This window comes from Protomyctophum bolini (genome assembly GCF_963924005.1).
Source record: "Protomyctophum bolini genome assembly, chromosome: 23".
Classification (NCBI taxonomy): domain Eukaryota; kingdom Metazoa; phylum Chordata; class Actinopteri; order Myctophiformes; family Myctophidae; genus Protomyctophum; species Protomyctophum bolini.
Window position 1 is genome coordinate 29,934,169 of NC_137884.1, and position 22,547 is coordinate 29,956,715.

General features: G+C 46.0%; 1 protein-coding gene across 1 annotated transcript; it reads left to right on the plus strand.

The window, feature by feature from the left end:
• Positions 1-510: 510 nt before the first annotated feature.
• Positions 511-21,672, plus strand: LOC308311036 (protein NLRC3-like; the record flags this gene model as incomplete). Its single annotated transcript, XM_080757533.1, has 9 exons — positions 511-524; positions 1,662-1,775; positions 6,781-6,863; positions 7,163-8,942; positions 9,753-9,926; positions 10,757-10,930; positions 11,012-11,167; positions 12,163-12,231; positions 21,648-21,672. The coding sequence occupies 9 exons, from the start codon at positions 511-513 to the stop codon at positions 21,670-21,672; spliced, it is 2,589 nt and encodes an 862-aa protein (XP_080613659.1).
• Positions 21,673-22,547: the final 875 nt, after the last annotated feature.

Genomic DNA, 22,547 nt, shown 5'->3' on the forward strand with positions numbered 1-22,547 from the left:
ACATACATACATACATAACAATAATATACATAACTTTATCCATCAAGGTTAGTGGCATCGCTTCTGTCCAGGAACCCTATGGTCAAGGTGGTAGCTAACTGAGGGCCAACAAATCTCAAATATGGGTCCCATATTTTATAGAAGGTATCTGTGGTGGAGCGTAGCAGGCAGGTTAGGAATTCCAACGGCATGCACTGCATGATTATTTTGTTCCAATCTTTTTTTGTTGGTGGTTTCTCGTTAATCCAAGACAACAGAATATTTTTCCTAGCAGCATAAGTTAAGAGATTAAACAGACGTGTATGGAACTTGTTAACAATCTTTTCATCGGGCAGCCCAAGAATCAAACACAGGGTCGGGTTCAAACTCCATATTAAAGATCTCATTCAACTGCTGCACGATACCCAACCGGTATCGTTTAATCTTATGACATGACCATATACAGTGAATATAATTTCCCTCTTCAGTTTTACACTTAAGACAGAGCGGAGATAGAGTAGGATTCATTTTATGGCGAAGGCTAGGTGAGATCTGTAATCGGTGTATGGTTCTTAGCTGAATCGACCAAGCTCTATGCAATAATCTATTCTTGATGAAATCAAAGCATGGATAACCATCTCCAGCTGTTTTTAGGGGAAGGTAGGATTTGACCGTGGCGATGATTGGAAGAAGATAGTTTTAACGACGGAGCTGATTTGTTTATTAAGTTTGAAATCTTTATCAAAAATAAAACCAAGAGGGGGGACAGTGGCACAGTCTGTAGTGTTGTCGCCTCACAGCTAGAAGATCCTGGGTTCGATTCCCGCTGTGGGCGCTGGGGATGTGTTCTCTCCTCTGCGTCATCAGTGCCCATACCCGAGGCGGGGTTGGCGAAAGGGCCTTTCTGTGTGGAGTTTGTATGTTCTCCCCGTTTCCCCTAGGGTAGGTACCCTCACATGTTCTCCCCTTGTCCCCTAGGGTAGGTACCCTCACATGTTCTCCCCGTGTCCCCTAGAGTAGGTACCCTCACATGTTCTCCCCGTGTCCCCTAGGGTAGGTACCCTCACATGTTCTCCCAGTGTCCCCTAGGGTAGGTACCCTCACATGTTCTCCCCGTGTCCCCTAGGGTAGGTACCCTCACATGTTCTCCCCGTGTCCCCTAGGGTAGGTACCCTCACATGTTCTCCCCGTGTCCCCTAGGGTAGGTACCCTCACATGTTCTCCCCGTGTCCCCTAGGGTAGGTACCCTCACATGTTCTCCCCGTGTCCCCTAGGGTAGGTACCCTCACATGTTCTCCCCGTGTCCCCTAGGGTAGGTACCCTCGCATGTTCTCCCCATGTCCCCTAGGGTAGGTACCCTCACATGTTCTCCCCGTCTCCCCTAGGGTAGGTACCCTCACAAAAACATGCAGTAATCCTGGTTGGAATGTGTTAAGGGGATAACTGTTACAATTGCTCAATTCAACAGACACCTTTAACCCATTCTAAAAACGCCTTCTCAATACTGAGGCACTTGTCTTTATCTGCTTGGGCAAATCATTCCATTGCACAGTTTGTACTACATGGAATACAAGCTACTGTTATGCTAATTACTGTCTGTTATTTACTTAGTATTATCTCTAGTAGTATTATTCACTGTCTCTGTTGTTTATGTATTGGTATTTCTGTCTGTATGATTCCAGAAGTGTCCACCACAGAGCAGAGTCTCCAACTCCCAGCCTTCTGTCTGTGAAGAGTGACAGGTCTATAGGAAATCCTCCTGAATTCAGTAACGAACCTGGACCTCCTGATTCACAGTATGTCAACCCTCCTATAAATATATACAACACTATAACACTGTAACACTATACAATTTACACTATAACACTATACAATATACACTATTACACTATAACATATTTTATAGTGCCGGTGAGAAGGCGGGCAGCTGTGTTCTGCACTAGCTGTAAACGCCTGAGTGACGCCTGGTCGATGCCAATATACAAAGAGTTGCAATAATCTTTTTTTCTTTTTTTTTCCAATAATATTTTTATTGATTTTCACATTTTATGACAAAGACAAGACAGGAAAAACAAAACAAACAAACAAAAACAGACAGCTCAGCTCAGGCATGTTGTGGAACAAAGGACACAGTTATACACATACCAAAACATTAAATACATAAATAATATACAAATATGGACACATTTGCAGTTTGGTGCAGTTTGGTGCTTGAAAGTCTAGATGGGTTAACAACTCCAGAGAAAATAAAAGATATGCATATACATACATACATAACAATAATATACATAACTTTATCCATCAAGGTTAGTGGCATCGCATTTTATTATCGCGCTAACGCCCGTGCTTCATGGTTGAGGCTGGGAGTGAAAGCAATAAGTAGCACCGGCGAGTACAGGTTATGGCGATTAGCATTAACGTTCCTTTAACATTCCTATGGCCGATGGTCGTTAGAGTCTATTGTTCCGCCGTTGTTGTTGTCGTCGCACGTCTAATTAGGTTGTCGACGCAACAATATGAAGCCTGCAGCTCAGTAGCTATTTCGGGGCAGGGATAGTGATAATTTGGGTCAAATCAGGGTTATCAGGAGGAACACCTGGACACATCAAACGGAGCACCAAAGCTCCGGTTGGGAAACACAGGTTGGGAAACACCGCCCTAGGGTATAGTACCCTCACATGTTGGGAAACACAGGTTGGGAAACACCGCCCTAGGGTATAGTACCCTCACATGTTGGGAAACACAGGTTGGGAAACACCGCCCTAGGGTATAGTACCCTCACATGTTGGGAAACACAGGTTGGGAAACACCGCCCTAGGGTATAGTACCCTCACATGTTGGGAAACACAGGTTGGGAAACACCGCCCTAGGGTATAGTACCCTCACATGTTGGGAAACACAGGTTGGGAAACACCGCCCTAGGGTATAGTACCCTCACATGTTGGGAAACACAGGTTGGGAAATACCGCCCTAGGGTATAGTACCCTCACATGTTGGGAAACACAGGTTGGGAAACACCGCCCTAGGGTATAGTACCCTCACATGTTGGGAAACACAGGTTGGGAAACACCGCCCTAGGGTATAGTACCCTCACATGTTGGGAAACACAGGTTGGGAAACACCGCCCTAGGGTATAGTACCCTCACATGTTGGGAAACACAGGTTGGGAAACACCGCCCTAGGGTATAGTACCCTCACATGTTGGGAAACACAGGTTGGGAAACACCGCCCTAGGGTATAGTACCCTCACATGTTGGGAAACACAGGTTGGGAAACACCGCCCTAGGGTATAGTACCCTCACATGTTGGGAAACACAGGTTGGGAAACACCGCCCTAGGGTATAGTACCCTCACATGTTGGGAAACACAGGTTGGGAAACACCGCCCTAGGGTATAGTACCCTCACATGTTGGGAAACACAGGTTGGGAAACACCGCCCTAGGGTATAGTACCCTCACATGTTGGGAAACACAGGTTGGGAAACACCGCCCTAGGGTATAGTACCCTCACATGTTCAGTAACTACTAGGGTATAGTACCCTCACATGTTCTCCCCGTGTCCCCTAGGGTATAGTACCCTCACATGTTCAGTAACTACTAGGGTATAGTACCCTCACATGTTCTCCCCGTGTCCCCTAGGGTATAGTACCCTCACATGTTCTCCCCGTGTCCCCTAGGGTATAGTACCCTCACATGTTCAGTAACTACGTTGATTAATAAATATAGCTATAGTATAACCAGGGGGGCAGTCAGACAGATATTTTGTGAAGCCACTAAGGAAATGAAAGTTCATATAATGGCCTGTTGTGGCGCTGTCATTGGACCCAGAAAAACCCATAGCCCCATAGAAGTCCATGTATTTGGGCCCAACTTCACCTAGACTGTATTACCTTAATATACATGGTCATGAATACTTTCTTCTTCCAGTCACTAGTTTAAAGTCTCATTTCTAATGTCATAATATTCTTTTTGGAAAATTATGGTCCCATTAATTTAAAAAATGACCATAAAGTCGTGTATGTTCTGAGGGGCGTGGCTACCGTTACAGTCTATGATAGGGATTCCCCTCCCACTCGAGTCAAAATAAAAACCAACGGAGAAGAAGGGGGGAAGTCCCGCCTCGTTGTCTGGGCCAGCCAATGGCCAGCTGGGCCCAAACGGATCTAGAAAGATGGCGACTTCCATTGCAAGGACTGACAGGCTTCATTTTACGTTCATGTTAGACCCGCGGAACGCTTTGTCCATATTTTTTACAGTCTATGAGTATAACACGCTGTGCACACTACAAAGCACACTGCACACACTGTGCGCAGTCGGATGCATACACACAGTCTTTATTACACACACACACACAGCACTGTGCGCAGTCAGATGCATACACAGTCTTTATTACACACACACACACACACACACACACTGTGCGCAGTCAGATGCATAAACACCATCTTTATTACACACACACACAGCACTGTGCGCAGTCAGATGCATACACACCGTCTTTATTACACACACACACACACACACTGTGCGCAGTCAGATGCATACACACAGTCTTTATTACACACACACACAGCACTGTGCGCAGTCAGATGCATACACACAGTCTTTATTACACACACACACACACACACTGTGCGCAGTCAGATGCATACACACCGTCTTTATTACACACACACACAGCACTGTGCGCAGTCAGATGCATACACACAGTCTTTATTACACACACACAGCACTGTGCGCAGTCAGATGCATACACACAGTCTTTATTACACACACACACACACACTGTGCGCAGTCAGATGCATACACACAGTCTTTATTACACACACACACACACACACACACACACACTGTGCGCAGTCAGATGCATACAGACCGTCTTTATTACACACACACACACACACACACACACACACACACACACACACTGTGCGCAGTCAGATGCATACACACAGTCTTTATTACACACACACAGCACTGTGCGCAGTCAGATGCATACAAACAGTGTATGCATCTGATACAGACTTAGACTTAACTGATTCTTTTGCCTCAGAGTTCCCCTTTAACTTAGCCATTGCACGTGTCACCGCACATGCTGAGAAAACCTCCGGAAAGTCACGTTCACTTTTATCCATCCCCCCAGTTAGCAAAGGAATAGACGTCACCACTGCCGGTGGAGGAACTGTTGCCCACACCCGAGCACCAACCAGGTCGTTTCCCAGAATCACCGTCACCCCTGGGATCGGCAGCGCTGGGCGCACAGCAAGCTTCGCTTCCCCCTGGAATAATTCACATTTGAGCAAAACGTTATGCAAGGGAACCCACAGAATATTCATATCTATGCCACGGATAGGCACCTTGTCACCCGTGTCAGAATCCTGAGTTAAAGGGAGAACACCAGCCTGAATAAATGAGTCAAAAGCACCTGTGTCCCTCAAAGTAGTTACTGGCACTTCTTTTCCATTTTGCAGCAAAGCCACAGAGCCTTTCATGATGAACGGGCGGTAAGATTCCAGTGCTGCAACTGACGTGTCCCTATTTGGGCCGCAATTTGGTGTAGCACAAGTGGACACCGGACGTGGAGCGGCTGCGCCAGCCCCTTTTGGTTGCGAATGTCCTGCAAAATTAGGAGTCCTGGGGTTTCCATTCAACCTAAAACATTCAGACTTCCAATGGCCCCGTTTATGACAGTAATTGCACACCTTGTTGTCTGGCTCACGCAAATTACCACTGCCATTAGAATTACTTTTAGCTTCAGCAGGAAAAGGTTTATCAGATCGGCCGAGAGACTCAATTCAATTCAATTCAATTCAAAGGGCTTTATTGGCATGAGAAAACATACGTTTACATTGCCAAAGCAGAAAGAACAATACAACAATACAGCAATACAATCAAAACAAAAATTATGTACTTTGAAGGTCAGAATCTTCAATAGATCAACTTCTGTGTACCAAGATAACTCGATGCAGGTATAGTGCAGGAATATACACAATTATTAGTCTTTAGGGTGGTTGTGTTCCATTTGATATCCTTCTCCTATCACAGCAACTCACAAATCTTGCTGCTGTGTTTGCACATTGTTGTACTTCGCCCAGCAGATATGGGAGTTTTTTGTCATTGGTCATGTTTTCAAAATCTCCGTGTGTGGTTGTAATCTGTGGGAAGTATGTGTCTCTGATGTCTTGGTACAATGGGCAGATGGTTAGGAAGTGTAGCTCGGTTTCCACTTCGTTTATTGTGCAGTGGGTGCATATATAGTCTGTCTTCTCTCGGGATACAGGTCTGCCTATGACGGCCTTTCTCGATCGCGAGACTGTGCTCACTGAGTCTGTACCTAGTTAAGATTTTTCTTTGTTTTGGGTCGGTCACGGTGCTCAGGTATTCTGCCACTGTGTATTCTCTGTTTAGGGCCAGATAGCATTCTAGTTTACTCTGCTTTTGTGTTGCTTCTTTCCAATGTGTCAGATAGTTTTCCCTTTGCTGTTTTATAATTTGGTTTAGTCCAATGGGTTTTAGCAACTCACTAGCAGTGTTGCCACCGCCAATTAACTGTTGGATACATATGTATCTATATGTATATATTCTATTGTCTTCATCTATATGTATATATTCTATTGTCTTCATCTATATGTATATATTCTATTATCTTCATCTATATGTATCTATATGTATATATTCTATTGTCTTCATCTATATGTATCTATATGTATATATTCTATTGTCTTCATCTATATGTATCTATATGTATATATTCTATTGTCTTCATCTATATGTATATATTCTATTGTCTTCATCTCCACAGAGAGACATTCAGAAACACACCTGGACAGAAGACATTCAGAAACACACCTGGACAGAAGAAATTCAGAACCACACCTGGACACAGTAAGACTGGACACATTTTACACCAAATTTTTATTTCAATGAATGAAATGTTTAAATAGCAGCAGACTCATCAGATTAAATATACTCGTTGTATTCCTGTCTCATTGTCCAAATACAAATACTGACGATAAACACATACATTTAGACAAAAAAAACGATCCAATGTTGTTTATTTTAGCCAATTTTCTCATTTGTTTTACTTTTAGTTTACTTTGTAGTTTTAATGCTATGGATTGTTCAATGTAAAGTTGTAAATGAAGCATAATGTTTAACATGTATTAATTGTCTCCTCATATCAGATGTCCGTCTGCCGGGGTATTTAAAGGTCTATAGGGTCACTTTGGACGGTCTTGAACATGTGACATTCGTCACTGAACATCCCTCCCTCTCCAACATCTACACAGACCTCCACCTATCAGCGGGAGTGAGTGAAGGGGTTAATCAGCAACATGAGGTGTGGCAGCTTGAGACCGCCTCCAGCATGAAGACCCTCTATGACGTCCTAATCAAGTGCCGTTCCATCTTTAAGACCGTCCTCCCTGGCAGAGACACACCCAGCAGCAGAGTTCTGACCAATGGCATCGCTGGCATCGGAAAGACATTCTCCGTGCGTAAGTTCGCTCTGGACTGGGCGAGAGGTTTGGAGAACCAAGATATAGATCTCCTGGTTCTCTTCGCATTCCGGGAGCTGAACTTGGTCCGAGATAAGCAGCACAGTCTTCTCTCACTGATCCATGTTTTCCATCCAACGTTAGAGAAGCTCACAGCAGAGCAGCTTGCTGCCTGGAAAGTTGGCTTCATCTTCGATGGTCTCGATGAAAGCAGGTTTCCGCTGAAATTCCAGAACGTTGACGTCGATTCTGACGCCTTCGACAACAATGACGTCGTCTCTGATGTCACGGTGACATCATCGGTGGGCCTGCTGCTGACGAACCTCTTCAAGGGGAATCTGCTCCCCTCGGCTCTCTTCTGGATAACCACCAGACCTGCAGCAGCCAATCAGATCCCTCCTGAATGCGTTGACATGGTGACAGAAATACGAGGGTTCACAGAGCCCCAGAAGGAGGAGTTCTTCAGGAAGATGTTCAGTGATGATGAGGAGCTGGCCAGCACCATCATCTCACACGTGAAGACATCAAAGAGCATCCACATCATGTGTCACATCCCAGTCTTCTGTTGGATGACCGCTACCGTTGTGGAGGACCTGGTGAAGACAGGCCAGACAGGACAGATGCCCAAGAACCTGACCGGGATGTACAGCCACTTCATATCGCTCATGATAAAAAGGATGATGACAAAGTATGATGAGACTGACAGGGATGTTCTTCTGCAGCTGTGCATGCTGGCGTTTGTACATCTGAAGAAAGGCAGCCTCATGTTCTACCAAGAAGACCTGGAAGAGTGTGGTCTCGATGTGAACCACGCCGCGCTGTACTCGGGAGTGTGCACAGAGATCTTCAAAGAAGAGACCGTTCAATCCCAGAGAAAGATCTACAGCTTTGTTCATCTGAGCATCCAGGAGTTCCTGGCTGCAGTCTACCTGATGCACTGTTTCACACAGAAGAACATGAAGGTACTGAAGACGTTCCTGGGAGATGATGTCAGTTCCCTGGAGGACTTCCTGCAGAGAGCCAGCGAAAAAGCCCTGAAGAGTAAGAACGGCCACCTGGACCTCTTTGTCCGCTTCCTTCATGGCCTCTCGCTGGAGTCCAACCAGAGTCTGTTAGGAGGCCTGCTGGGTCACACAGAGAACAGTCCAGAGAGCATCCAGAGAGTCATCAACAACCTGAAGGAGATGGAAATAGAAGATGTGAGTCTCTCTCCTGACAGATTCATCAACATCTTCCACTGTCTGATGGAGATGAACGACCTCTCAGTACATCAGGAGATCCAACAGTACCTGAAGTCAGCGGACAGATCAAAGACAGAACTGTCTCAGAGCCAGTGTTCAGCTCTGGCCTTCATTCTGCTGACGTCAGAGGAGGTTCTGGAGGAGTTTGACCTGCAGCAATACGACACATCATCAGAATGGGGGAGATCCAGACTACTCCCAGCTGTGAGGAACAGCAGAAAGGCTCGGTTAGTAGTCATGTGGATAGAAAACCTGTTAGAATCAATCTACCATCACACCTAATTACTATAATAATAATCGGGTCTCAAAGTGTGTGTGTGTGTGTGTGTGTGTGTGTGTGTGTGTGTGTGTGTGTGTGTGTTGCCTAAATGGATCTGTCTGACATGCACAGAGAACAAAGTCAAAAGAATAAATAAGAGAACATTCATAGATCAATCAATGCAAGTTACACACTGTAGTATTAAACCATTTTGGGCGGGAAACCCCTTTTGGTGTTAGCATTATGTTATGCTTTAGCTATTGAAAAATAGCAGATCTACAAGCTCATAGCGCGCCACTCGGTGGCGCGCTATGAGCTTGTAGGTCTGCTATTTTAATCGAAGAACGACTGACATAGAAACAGCTTTTTCAGAAAACTGTCAGGATGTACAAGACATTTTTAGAATCTGATCTCGGGTCAGAATGGGTTAATACAGATTATCTGTCTTTCACTTTGATGTTTTCTGGTTCCCTGTTCTTATATGACCTGTTCTTATATGACCTGTCAATATCTGACCAACTAGACTGTTCTTATATGACCTGTCAATATCTGACCAACTAGACTGTTCTTATATGACCTGTCAATATCTGACCAACTAGACTGTTCTTAAATGACCTGTCAATATCTGACCAACTAGACTGTTCTTATATGACCTGTCAATATCTGACCAACTAGACATTGGTACATTTACATTACACTTTATAGTTCATTTCATTGAACATGAATTTGATCTAATCTGTGTTTATGATCACTGATTTTACATCATCTACATTTACAGACTTGTTGGCTGTAACCTCCAAAAGGCAGAATATGAGATTGTGGCTTCAGCTCTCAGCTCTAATCCTTCACATCTGAGAGAATTGGACATCAGTTATAATGACATAGATGATCCATACATGGACCTGCTCTCTGCTGCATTGAAGAGTCCAAACTGTCATCTGGAGATACTGAGGTCACATTATTACTAATAGTTCTGTTTTATTATTTATAGTTTGATTCTTAATAATAAGAGTGTTAATAAAGTTGACATCATGGTATCCCACTGATTAGAATAATAATATGGTCAGAGTTTGTGTTGTCTAGTTCACACTCTCACATCACAATGCTACGGTACAGTAACTACAATATGTGATCCATCATGGCTGCTAGGGGATTATCATTATCAATGCTACGGTACAGTAACTACAATATGTGATCCATCATGGCTGCTAGGGGATTATCATTATCAATGCTACGGTACAGTAACTACAATATGTGATCCATCATGGCTGCTAGGGGATTATCATTATCAATGCTACGGTACAGTAACTACAATATGTGATCCATCATGGCTGCTAGGGGATTATCATTATCAATGCTACGGTACAGTAACTACAATATGTGATCCATCATGGCTGCTAGGGGATTATCATTATCAATGCTACGGTACAGTAACTACAATATGTGATCCATCATGGCTGCTAGGGAATTATCATTATCAATGCTACGGTACAGTAACTACAATATGTGATCCATCATGGCTGCTAGGGGATTATCATTATGTGAACTAATGGGGTACAGTGATTACAGTATGTACAGTAGTCATGTTGGCACGCACACACACACACACACACACACACACACACACACACACACACACACACACACACACACAATTCCTATGTTGGAAGATTAAGATTATGATGATTTACTTCACATTATCCCTGCCTTCTCTTTCCATCTCTTGGGGTCTTTACTCCAAAACTGTGATATTCAGTCCAGATATTTCATGTGTAATTACAGACTTGCTGGCTGTACCTTCACACAGACAGGATTTGAAGTTCTGCTCTCAGCTCTCAGCTCTAATCTTCTCCATCTGAAAGAATTGGACCTCAGTTTCATCTGCCTGCAGGAATCACAACTGCTCCAGCTCTCTGCGTTACTGAAGAGTCCACAGTGTGGACTGCAGATCCTGGGGTAAAGAATGTGTGTTCTCTCTGTGTGGATCTCTACTTGAACATCAACACAGCACTTTGTTAAATGTGTATTTCTCTGCAGGTTGTCAGGCTGTGGAGTCACAGAGGAAGGCTGTTCTTCTCTGGCTTCAGCTGTGACCTCCAACCCCTCCTCCCAGCTGAAACAGCTGGACTTGAACTTCAGCCACTTAGGAGACTCTGCTCTGAAGAAGCTGTCTGCTGCCCTGGAGACTGTCAAGTGAGTAGACTTGTGTAGAGCGGCCGTCAAAGGTTCCAGGTTAAATTCCCGGCTCCTCCTGGCTGCTACATGTCGAAGTGTCCTTGAGCAAGACTCTCTGAACCCCTAACAGCTCCCGATGAGCATGCATGTTTTCCTCTGCCATCGGTGGGTGAATGTGAACTACATTGTAATGTAAAGCGCTTTATAAATGCAGTTTCCCATATTATCATATCATATTACCATATGATCCATGGTTCATTCTAGCAGAGATTTAATATACAGTAGATAGTGTCTATGTTCCATGGTTCTATAACATAGATTAATATACAGTAGATAGTGTCTATGTTCCATGGTTCTATAACATAGATTAATATACAGTAGATAGTGTCTATGTTCCATGGTTCTATAACATAGATTAATATACAGTAGATAGTGTCTATGTTCCATGGTTCTAGAGAGAGAGCATTTTGTTCCTCAATCTAATCCAAATCTGAGAGATACGTGTTAATCACATGACCACAGAGATATGGTACCAATGTGTGTGATGTTTGGACAGAGTCTTAATCACATGACCACAGAGATATGGTACCAATGTGTGTGATGTTTGGACAGAGTCTTAATCACATGACCACAGAGATATGGTACCAATGTGTGTGATGTTTGGACAGAGTCTTAATCACATGACCACAGAGATATGGTACCAATGTGTGTGATGTTTGGACAGAGTCTTAATCACATGACCACAGAGATATGGTACCAATGTGTGTGATGTTTGGACAGAGTCTTAATCACATGACCATAGAGATATGGTACCAATGTGTGTGATGTTTGGACAGAGTCTTAATCACATGACCACAGAGATATGGTACCAATGTGTGTGATGTTTGGACAGAGTCTGTGGGAGAATGATGACAAAATGTGTTTAGTAAATATTTGGTGGGACTAAAACAGGCCGATGTGAGACATTAAGCAGCAGGTTTTGACTTGATTCATTGTTGTTCTACTTCCTACAGTGTGAATCATGGAGGAGAACACTGGACTAAAGCTCAACGCTGTGAGTCTGTCTGTCTGTCTGTCTGTCTGTCTGTCTGTCTGTCTGTCTGTCGGTTCCAGGGGGTCCTTAGGGGGTTCCAGGGGGTCCGTGGAGGGTTCCAGGGGGTCTGTGGGGGGTTCCAGGGGGTCTGTGGACGGTTCCAGGGGGTCCGTGGACGGTTCCAGGGGTCTGTGGGGGGTTCCAGGGGGTCCTTGGGGGGTTCCAGGGGGTCTGTGGGGGGTTCCAGGGGGTCTGTGGGGGGTTCCAGGGGGTCCTTGGAGGGTTCCAGGGGGTCCGTGGGGGGTTCCAGGGGGTCCGTGGGTCGTGGGTCGTTCTTCGATTTTTCAAAAATAGCAGATCTACAAGCTCATAGCGCGCCACTCGGTGGCGCGCTATGAGCTTGTAGATCTGCTATTTTTCAATGGCTAAAGCATAACATGATGCTAACACCAAAATGGGTTCCCGCCCAAAATGGGTTAAACACTTTATCCATGTTTTATACGTTGGCTATTTAAAAATAGCAGATCTACAAGCTCACAGCGCATCACTGCGTGCCACGCTTTGAGCTTGTACATCTGATACTGTGTGTGTGTGTGTGTGTGTGTGTGTGTGTGTCCTTGGAGGGTTCCAGGGGTCTGTGGAGGGTTCCAGGGGGTCTGTGGAGGGTTCCAGGGGGTCCTTGGGCGGTTACAGGGGGTCTTTGTGGGGTTCCAGGGGTCGGTGGGGGGTTCCAGGGGGTCCGTGGGGGGTTCCAGGGGTCCGTGGAGGGTTCCAGGGGGTCCGTGGGGGGTTCCAGGGGTCCGTGGAGGGTTCCAGGGGGTCTGTGGGGGGTTCCAGGGGGTCCGTGGGGGGTTCCAGGGGTCCGTGGAGGGTTCCAGGGGGTCTGTGGGGGGTTCCAGGAGTCTGTGGAGGGTTCCAGGGGGTCTGTGGGGGGTTCCAGGGGGTCTGTGGAGGGTTCCAGGGGGTCTGTGGAGGGTTCCAGGGGGTCTGTGGAGGGTTCCAGGGGGGTCTGTGGGGGGTTCCAGGGGGTCTGTGGACGGTTCCAGGGGGTCCGTGGACGGTTCCAGGGGTCTTTGGACGGTTCCAGGGGGTCTGTGGAGGGTTCCAGGGGGTCTGTGGGGGGTTCCAGGGGGTCTGTGGGGGGTTCCAGGGGGTCCTTGGGGGGTTCCAGGGGGTCCGTGGAGGGTTCCAGGGGGTCTGTGGGGGGTTCCAGGGGGTCTGTGGGGGGGTTCCAGGGGGTCCGTGGAGGGTTCCAGGGGGTCCGTGGGGGGTTCCAGGGGGTCCGTGGGGGGTTCCAGGGGGTCCGTGGGTCGTTCTTCGATTTTTCAAAAATAGCAGACCTACAAGCTCATAGCGCGCCACTCGGTGGCGCGCTATGAGCTTGTAGATCTGCTATTTTTCAATGGCTAAAGCATAACATGATGCTAACACCAAAATGGGTTCCCGCCCAAAATGGGTTAAACACTTTATCCATGTTTTATACGTTGGCTATTTAAAAATAGCAGATCTACAAGCTCACAGCGCATCACTGCGTGCCACGCTTTGAGCTTGTACATCTGATACTGTGTGTGTGTGTGTGTGTGTGTGTCCTTGGAGGGTTCCAGGGGTCTGTGGAGGGTTCCAGGGGGTCTGTGGAGGGTTCCAGGGGGTCCTTGGGCGGTTACAGGGGGTCTTTGTGGGGTTCCAGGGGTCGGTGGGGGGTTCCAGGGGTCCGTGGACGGTTCCAGGGGGTCTGTGGAGGGTTCCAGGGGGTCTGTGGGGGGTTCCAGGGGGTCCGTGGGGGGTTCCAGGGGTCCGTGGAGGGTTCCAGGGGGTCTGTGGGGGGTTCCAGGAGTCTGTGGAGGGTTCCAGGGGGTCTGTGGGGGGTTCCAGGGGGTCTGTGGAGGGTTCCAGGGGGTCTGTGGAGGGTTCCAGGGGGTCTGTGGGGGGTTCCAGGGGGTCCTTGGGTTAGGGTTAGGGTTCCAGGGGGTCTGTGGAGGGTTCCAGGGGGTCTGTGGAGGGTTCCAGGGGGTCTGTGGACGGTTCCAGGGGGTCCGTGGGGGGTTCCAGGGGGTCTGTGGACGGTTCCAGGGTTCCAGGGGGTCTGTGGACGGTTCCAGGGGTCTGTGGACGGTTCCAGGGGGTCCGTGGACGGTTCCAGGGGTCTGTGGACGGTTCCAGGGGGTCCGTGGACGGTTCCAGGGGGTCTGTGGGGGGTTCCAGGGGGTCCTTGGGTTAGGGTTAGGGTTCCAGGGGGTCTGTGGAGGGTTCCAGGGGGTCTGTGGACGGTTCTAGGGGGTCCGTGGGGGGTTCCAGGGGGTCTGTGGACGGTTCCAGGGGTCTGTGGACGGTTCCAGGGGGTCTGTGGGGGGTTCCAGGGGTCTGTGGACGGTTCCAGGGGGTCCGTGGACGGTTCCAGGGGGTCCGTGGACGGTTCCAGGGGTCTGTGGACGGTTCCAGGGGGTCCGTGGACGGTTCCAGGGGTCTGTGGACGGTTCCAGGGGGTCCGTGGACGGTTCCAGGGGGTCCTTGGCTTAGGGTTAGGGTTCCAGGGGGTCTGTGGAGGGTTCCAGGGGGTCTGTGGAGGGTTCCAGGGGGTCTGTGGACGGTTCCAGGGGGTCCGTGGGGGGTTCCAGGGGGTCTGTGGACGGTTCCAGGGGTCCGTGGAGGGTTCCAGGGGTCCGTGGGTTAGGGTTAGGTTTCCAGGGGGTCCGTGGGTTAGGGTTAGGGGTCCGTGGGGGGTTCCAGGGGGTCCGTGGGGGGTTCCAGGGGGTCTGTGGGGGGTTCCAGGGGGTCCGTGGGGGGTTCCAGGGGGTCTGTGGGGGGTTCCAGGGGGTCCGTGGGGGGTTCCAGGGGGTCCGTGGGGGGTTCCAGGGGGTCTGTGGAGGGTTCCAGGGGGTCTGTGGACGGTTCCAGGGGGTCTGTGGGGGGTTCCAGGGGGTCCTTGGGTTAGGGTTAGGGTTCCAGGGGGTCTGTGGAGGGTTCCAGGGGGTCTGTGGACGGTTCCAGGGGGTCCGTGGGGGGTTCCAGGGGGTCTGTGGACGGTTCCAGGGGTCTGTGGACGGTTCCAGGGGGTCTGTGGACGGTTCCAGGGGTCTGTGGGGGGTTCCAGGGGGTCCGTGGGGGGTTCCAGGGGGTCCTTGGGTTAGGGTTAGGGTTCCAGGGGGTCTGTGGAGGGTTCCAGGGGGTCTGTGGAGGGTTCCAGGGGGTCTGTGGACGGTTCCAGGGGGTCTGTGGACGGTTCCAGGGGGTCCGTGGACGGTTCCAGGGGTCTGTGGACGGTTCCAGGGGGTCCGTGGACGGTTCCAGGGGGTCCGTGGACGGTTCCAGGGGTCTGTGGACGGTTCCAGGGGGTCCTTCTCTATTATTATGGTTCTGCTTCTCTATCCTGCTATACGCATGTCATTCTACTGATTCTAGGGCCGATCCCTAAGCCGCTATTTGCAACTCTAGATTTGTTTTATAATGGGATTAATCTAGAGTTGCAATACGGTACCCTCCATTGACTCCCCATTTCATCCAATTGCGTTTGCGATCTGCTTGTCTTAAACGACATTAAACTCACCAACATTGCATCTGTAGGGCAAGCTTGAATTATCCTCTTTCAATCTGCCGAGCTTGTTTTTCATAAAAATTAGACATGTTATGAGATACTTTCTGTCAAGACATCCTCTGCAGGTGATTCTTTTTTTAAGTGTTGCAGTTTGGAAGCACTCGTTTTTGTTAACTGGTCGCGCCGCTGCCTCCTGCATTATGTGCAAATTCGAAACAGGTGTTACGCAGGGCCGTTCAGTGACATACGACGAGTGCTTCCAAACTCTTGCACAGAATGTCTTGACAGAAAGTATCTCATAACAACAATGTCTACGGTGGATTGTTATGAAAAACAAGCTCGGCAGATTGAAAGAGGATAATTCAAGCTTGCCCTACAGCTGCAATGTTGGTGAGTTTAACGTCGTTTAAGACGAGCAGGTCACTTACTTCCTGGACTACATATTGTCTCAGTAAGACAGCCCTCCCCCCTATCCACAAAGAGGAGCAGTGCACCAAAGCATTATGGGAATTGTAGTCCAGGAAGTAAGTGAGCCCAGTGTCCATGACATCCGAGACACTGGGCTCACTGCTACAATCTAAAATATCTAAAACCACACATTACACACATAAAGACCCCCAGGAAAGTGTTCTAAATCTTCTAAACGTCATTAACATATATTTTTTAGCAAAAAGGGCGAAGTGTCCCTTTAACGGTTCTCGTCTCCTCTTGGTGTGGACGGCCCCTAGATTAGGCCCTTAGATGTGGCCCTGAGATTAGGGCCCTTAGATTAGGCCCCTTAGATTATAGGCTTCATGGCGCTCTGTCCTCTGTGTGCCTTTTCAGACCTGGACGAACGCGGAGCCGCTGAAACCTTCCCTCCCGCCCGCTGTACTCTCCTGGTCCGTTCCGCACTTTACCGTTTTCACAGTGGTCACCTGGGCCTCGTCCTTTTCTATAGACACATATACTGTACATACAGTACGTACACACACACACACACACAAAGCAGTGGTTCTCAAACTGTGCACGGGCCCCCCAGATGACAGTGAAGTGACACTTTAAAGGACTTAAATTGAGACACATTTTCACGACTTCTCAAAAATAGCAGACCTACAAGCTCGTAGCGCGGCACTCGGTGGCGCGCTATGAGCTTGTAGATCTGCTACTTTTCAATAGCTAAAGTATAACATATAGGCGAACACATGGGCACGGACATTGCTGTTCCTTGGAATGGTTTGCAACCACTCAAAAAAAATGAAAATAGCCAAACCTATACAAGCTCACACAACGCGAGGCGTTTTTGTGAGCTTGTTAGATAAAGAACGAACACAACGCCCCTGAGAAGGTTGAGAACCACTGCCATAATATATTATAATATTATAAATATTATATTTATAATAATTATTATAAAACACCTGCATCATGGAAGGCCCTGGTGACTACAAAGGGGGGTGGCGGAGAGAAGGTGGCCGTGCTCAGACCTCCTCCAGGCCCTCAAAGACGGCCTTGAAAAGAAGCTCTTAACCCATTCTGACCTGAGATCAGATTCATACGAGGTTTCCACTGGACACACACTGGTCTGGTTAACCCATTCTGACCTGAGATCAGATTCTATAAAAATGTCAGTCGTTCTTCGATTTTTCAAAAATAGCAGACCTACAAGCTCGTAGCGCGCCACTCGGTGGCGCGCTATGAGCTTGTAGATCTGCTATTTTTCAATAGCTAAAGCATAACATGATGCTGACACCAAAACGGGTTCCCGTTCAGAATGGGTTAAGGTGTTTAATAATCTGTGTTGCTTCAAATGCTTGTACGTCCTTCCAAAAAAACCACGACTCACAAAAAGCCTCCCCATTTCCCTACTGTACTGTACTGTACTGTACTGTACCGGTCTCGGTTGTTTTCATCTGCTGCCAGATTACTCTATACTGTACGTGTGCATGGTGTGCTGCATATACTGTACTGTATACAGTGTGTGTGTGTGTGTGTGTGTGTGTGTGTGTGTGTGTGTGTGTGTGCGCGTGTGTGTGCGCGCGTGTGCGTGTGTGTGTATATGTATATATGAAAGATGGTTGGTGATGTTACGGATGTACAGTATACCAGGCACAGCGTTTTCTGCTGTCGAATGTACAGTACTGGAGTGCCTCATGAGAGCGTACAATATAATAATAATAATAATAATAACTTATATTATAGCGCCTTTCAAGAGACCCCAATGACGACGCTTTATACATCAACAATTATTATATATAGTGTATACTGTACATTTACTGTATATATGTAGTATCTATTCGAATGCAGGGTGTGTGTGCGTGAGAGTGTGCGTGAGTGTGTGTGTGTGTGTGTGTCATGATGAACTCGCTGTGTACTGTACGCGTTCTGCCTTAGAGCAGTGATATGAGACCCGATCGTTCAAACAGACTCCGCCTATTTATTTATTTATTTGCTAACTATACCCAATATTATGTCTTGCTGCTATGGCAACGCACCAAAACCCTCCATGTCTCTCTATCCTCATATGGGACCCCCGCCCGGCCCCCCGCCCGGCCCCCTCTAGGCTACCACCAGCCATTCCGTTTTTATTATCTTCATCGGTTCATTTTTAAAAATTCACCAAAAAAAAATTGAAAAAAAATGAACATTAATATTTGGCGATATATATATACTAACATCATGTACAGTATATATATATATATCTTCTGTGGGGAAAAATACTTTTGATCTTATCAGTGGGTGTGATGATGATCCATAATTATGGTTCATTCTGTTTTGACAATAAAAATGCAGCAGAAACTCGAATTTCCAAATGTCTCGTGCAGTTTTGTGTCTTGATACTTTTTTGTGTCTTGAGTTTTGTGATTATGTCAGTGTTGATTTTGCCAGCAGATTTTGATTTAGTTTACGGCATAGTAAGTAACTAAGTAAGTATAGCCCATGGACCTAAATAAAATGTAAGTATGTCTATAGTCGTTTTTATGGTTTTCACCAATAAAGAAAACCAAATATTTTTGCACTATTTTCACAAAGTTGATATATAAATAGCTCAAGATAAGCGTGCGTAAGACAACGTGCAGAAGAGTCAAGGGTAGACACTTCTTTGAGCGATTTCCGACGACATTCTACGGTATGTTGTTTTTCATGGTTTTCGACGATTAAAAAAAAATTGAAAATCATGTAAAATGACATGCATACAGGCTACTATAGTATGTTGTTTTTCATGGTTTTCGACGACACGTGTTGTCTATTTTACGTCTCTAAATGTTTTGATGAATTGAACAAGGTGGACCCTCTTGTAAACAAGTGTAATGCTTAATTGGGTCGTCCCACTCACAGTTAACAGCTGGTCTATGGTCTGGACAAGTAGCCTATCACTTGTACGGGGTTATAGCAACTTATTACATTACTTAAATGCCTTGATATCATATGTCATATTCGACCATATAGGCCTAGCCTATTGCATATCATTTTATTATTGTTAGATTTGCATTTCTTCAAATATGCACACTTACCAACTAATAAGCTTTCAATGAAACTATTACCTTCAACAAACTATACATCAAACTTTTCCAAATCTTGGGGAACACCTGGGGGGGGTATATATATATATATATATATATATTAAATATAAAGTAAATATACTTTTAAAAACACACACATGACAGCACTCATCAAATAACTTTAAAGAGAAAGAAAAGGACAGAGACAGAGCCTCATTTAAAAAAAAAAAAGCTCATTATGCAATGTGCATTATTAGACCACTGAGGACGATGCCAGTAAGGGGACCCGTGTCTGTATTGACTATTTTAGCCGTGACGTACCCGGAAGAGCCACTTCGCGGGCGTGGCCTCACACCGGAAAGAAGTGACGGCCCCCTCAAATACGGAAGAGACGCGTGGATGCGGGTTTGCTCGGTGTTTGTTTGAGAAGTGCCAAGGCTACACCATGTCCGTCGTCGTCCGTGTCCAGGTAAACAATTAAATGTTATTTAATACTTAACGTTGTTGTTGTTGTTCAAACATCTGTTATCACTTATGATGTTACTTGTTGTGATGTTTATATATTATGTTCGTACTACTGTGTAAAACCGTGTTCCAGTAGCCGAATGCACAAACAAAACAAGACAAACTCGGTCCTCCACTGGGAGGAGAACCCGGGCCACAATGTTCAGAAACCATCGACTGTACTGGATCACGGTTTTATATAGTATATATATATATATAACATATATATTATATAAACACAACAAGTAACTTTATAAGGGACATTTCTGAGCCACGGACTACCACTAATGTTAATAAGGCACAGTCACTAACCGCTCTCCTACGGTAATACATACAAAACATCAACATGGTACAAACAAAGGATTAAAAGCAATCTTCTACATTCTCTGTTTTTTTGGGAAATTAAGCAGATGCTTAACAATTAAACTATTGAGAGTGTAAAGATCTACTATTGGAGTCCATTTGGTTACCTAAATTAAATTGCTCTGTATTGTGACAGTAATCATTGTTATAGAGTGTGTGTTCAGTAACAGTGTTAAATAGCTCTATAGTGTGACCGTAATCATTGCTAGAGTGTGTGTTCAGTAACAGTGTTAAATAGCTCTATATTGTGACAGTAATCATTGCTATAGAGTGTGTTCAGTAACAGTGTTAAATAGCTCTATAGTGTGACAGTAATCAGTTGCTAGTGAGAGTTGCTAGTGCCAGTTGCTAGTGCCAGTTGCTAGTGAGAGTTGCTAGTGCCAGTTCCTAGTGAGAGTTGCTAATGAGAGTTGCTAGTGCCAGTTGCTAGTGCCAGTTGCTAGAGAGAGTTGCTAGTGCCAGTTGCTAGTGCCAGTTGCTAGTGAGAGTTGCTAGTGCCAGTTGCTAGTGAGAGTTGCTAGTGCCAGTTGCTAGTGAGACATTGCTATAGTGTGTGTTCAGTAACAGTGTCAAATAGCTCTATAGTGTGACAGTAATCATTGCTATAGTGTGTTCAGTAACAGTGTCAAATAGCTCTATAGTGTGACAGTAATCATTGCTATAGAGTGTGTTCAGTAACAGTGTTAAATAGCTCTATAGTGTGACAGTAATCATTGCTATAGAGTGTGTGTTCAGTAACAGTGTTAAATAGCTCTATAGTGTGACAGTAATCATTGCTAGAGTGTGTGTTCAGTAACAGTGTTAAATAGCTCTATATTGTGACAGTAATCATTGCTATAGTGTGTGTTCACTAACAGTGTTAAATAGCTCTATATTGTGACAGTAATCATTGCTATAGTGTGTGTTCAGTAACAGTGTTAAATAGCTCTATATTGTGACAGTAATCATTGCTATAGTGTGTGTGTTCAGTAACAGAGGTCTCCCGGTCCCTCCAGCTTTTTGTTAAACAGAAAAAGCTTTTTCTGAAACTGCAATTTTATCCAATCAGGAACGCAGTCAGGATACAGTTTAAACAAGTGGAATTGTAATGACTGTAACAGACACAAATAGAACTGGAACATTAAGCTCATAAATAGCTACTTTCTCCTGATTGGCTGAAAATGTGTCACATACCTGATTTAAAAAAAACCTTTATATTTATTAAAGAGCTGGAGAGACAGGAATGTTCCTGCTACTTAACACTGTTACTGAACACACACTATAGCAATTGTTACTGTACAGTACAGTACAGTACTGTAACACTGTTACTGAACACACACTATAGCAATTATTACTGTCACAATAACAGCTACTGATGTTTGTGTGCAATATTTGAGCTGACGGGCCTTTTTATGTCAATCAATCAAGTCACCTTAATTCAAGTGATAGATTATATACAGGGGCATGCCATGTGGTCTACCTGCACAGCCAATGTAAATGTGGGCACCCCTGCAATACAGGATTCCTGTCCAGAATTGTTTTTATTAAATATAGAGGGTTTAAGTCGTTCTAAATACGTGCGTTTCTTTTTCTGTCTTTCTTTCTTAGGACGGAGATCAAGGTAGACGGCTAGCCTGCCTGCAACTTGAATGAGGTGAGTAAACATTTATTTAACGGGTGTGGGTGTTGACCTTGGCTTTTGTGTTCTCCAGATGCTTTTTAAAGGAGAGTGTCCTGTCCAGTGTAACTCCAAGTTACATGGGGTGGGTATGGTTGGAGAGTTTGTGACCATCCCAAGTGACGCTCAGTTATTTTTCCCCGTCTCGGTTCCTCAGGTGGAAGCTGCATAGTTGGGTTTTTGATAGGGTTGGGTTTCACGTGGTTGTATTGTAGTAGCTTGACATTTCTTGGAGGGCACATTCAAGGACAGACAGGCTCAACACAAGCCGATGCCCCTAGAGATCCATCCCAAAGCTTCCCTCAGGGAGCCCAGCAAGCCAGCTAGCCAGCAAGCCTGCCCAGTCAGCCAACGCAGCCAGTCAGCTCCGCCAGTCAGCCAGTGTAGAAAATCAGGCTGCCAAGCCAGAGCATATCAGCCCTTGCAGTCAGCCATTGCAGCCATACCAGCCTTGCTCAGTCAGCTGGCTCTCTGTCTGCCTGGCCCGAGCTAGCCCCATCAGTGGCAGTGGTCTAGTAGGGGGTTCACAGCTAAATGATAGAGAGTTGGGAAATGGACCTTCTGGATAGATCTTTAACTCTTGAGAGCGTAAAATGAAGGGAAAAAAATATTTTGGTTTCATTTTACGCTCAAGAGTTAAATTACTGTTAAACATCTGCTTTACTTAAGTTAATTTACTAATGTAGAATAATTCTTATTTTGATCAATGATATCTCTTTCGAGTCTCGACGATCGTACCATTAACATGGACAACATCTTATCCAACGATGAGCTATAAATCTCATCAAATGGTGGTCCGTGCACTGGTGGCTCAAATGCTGAATAAATAA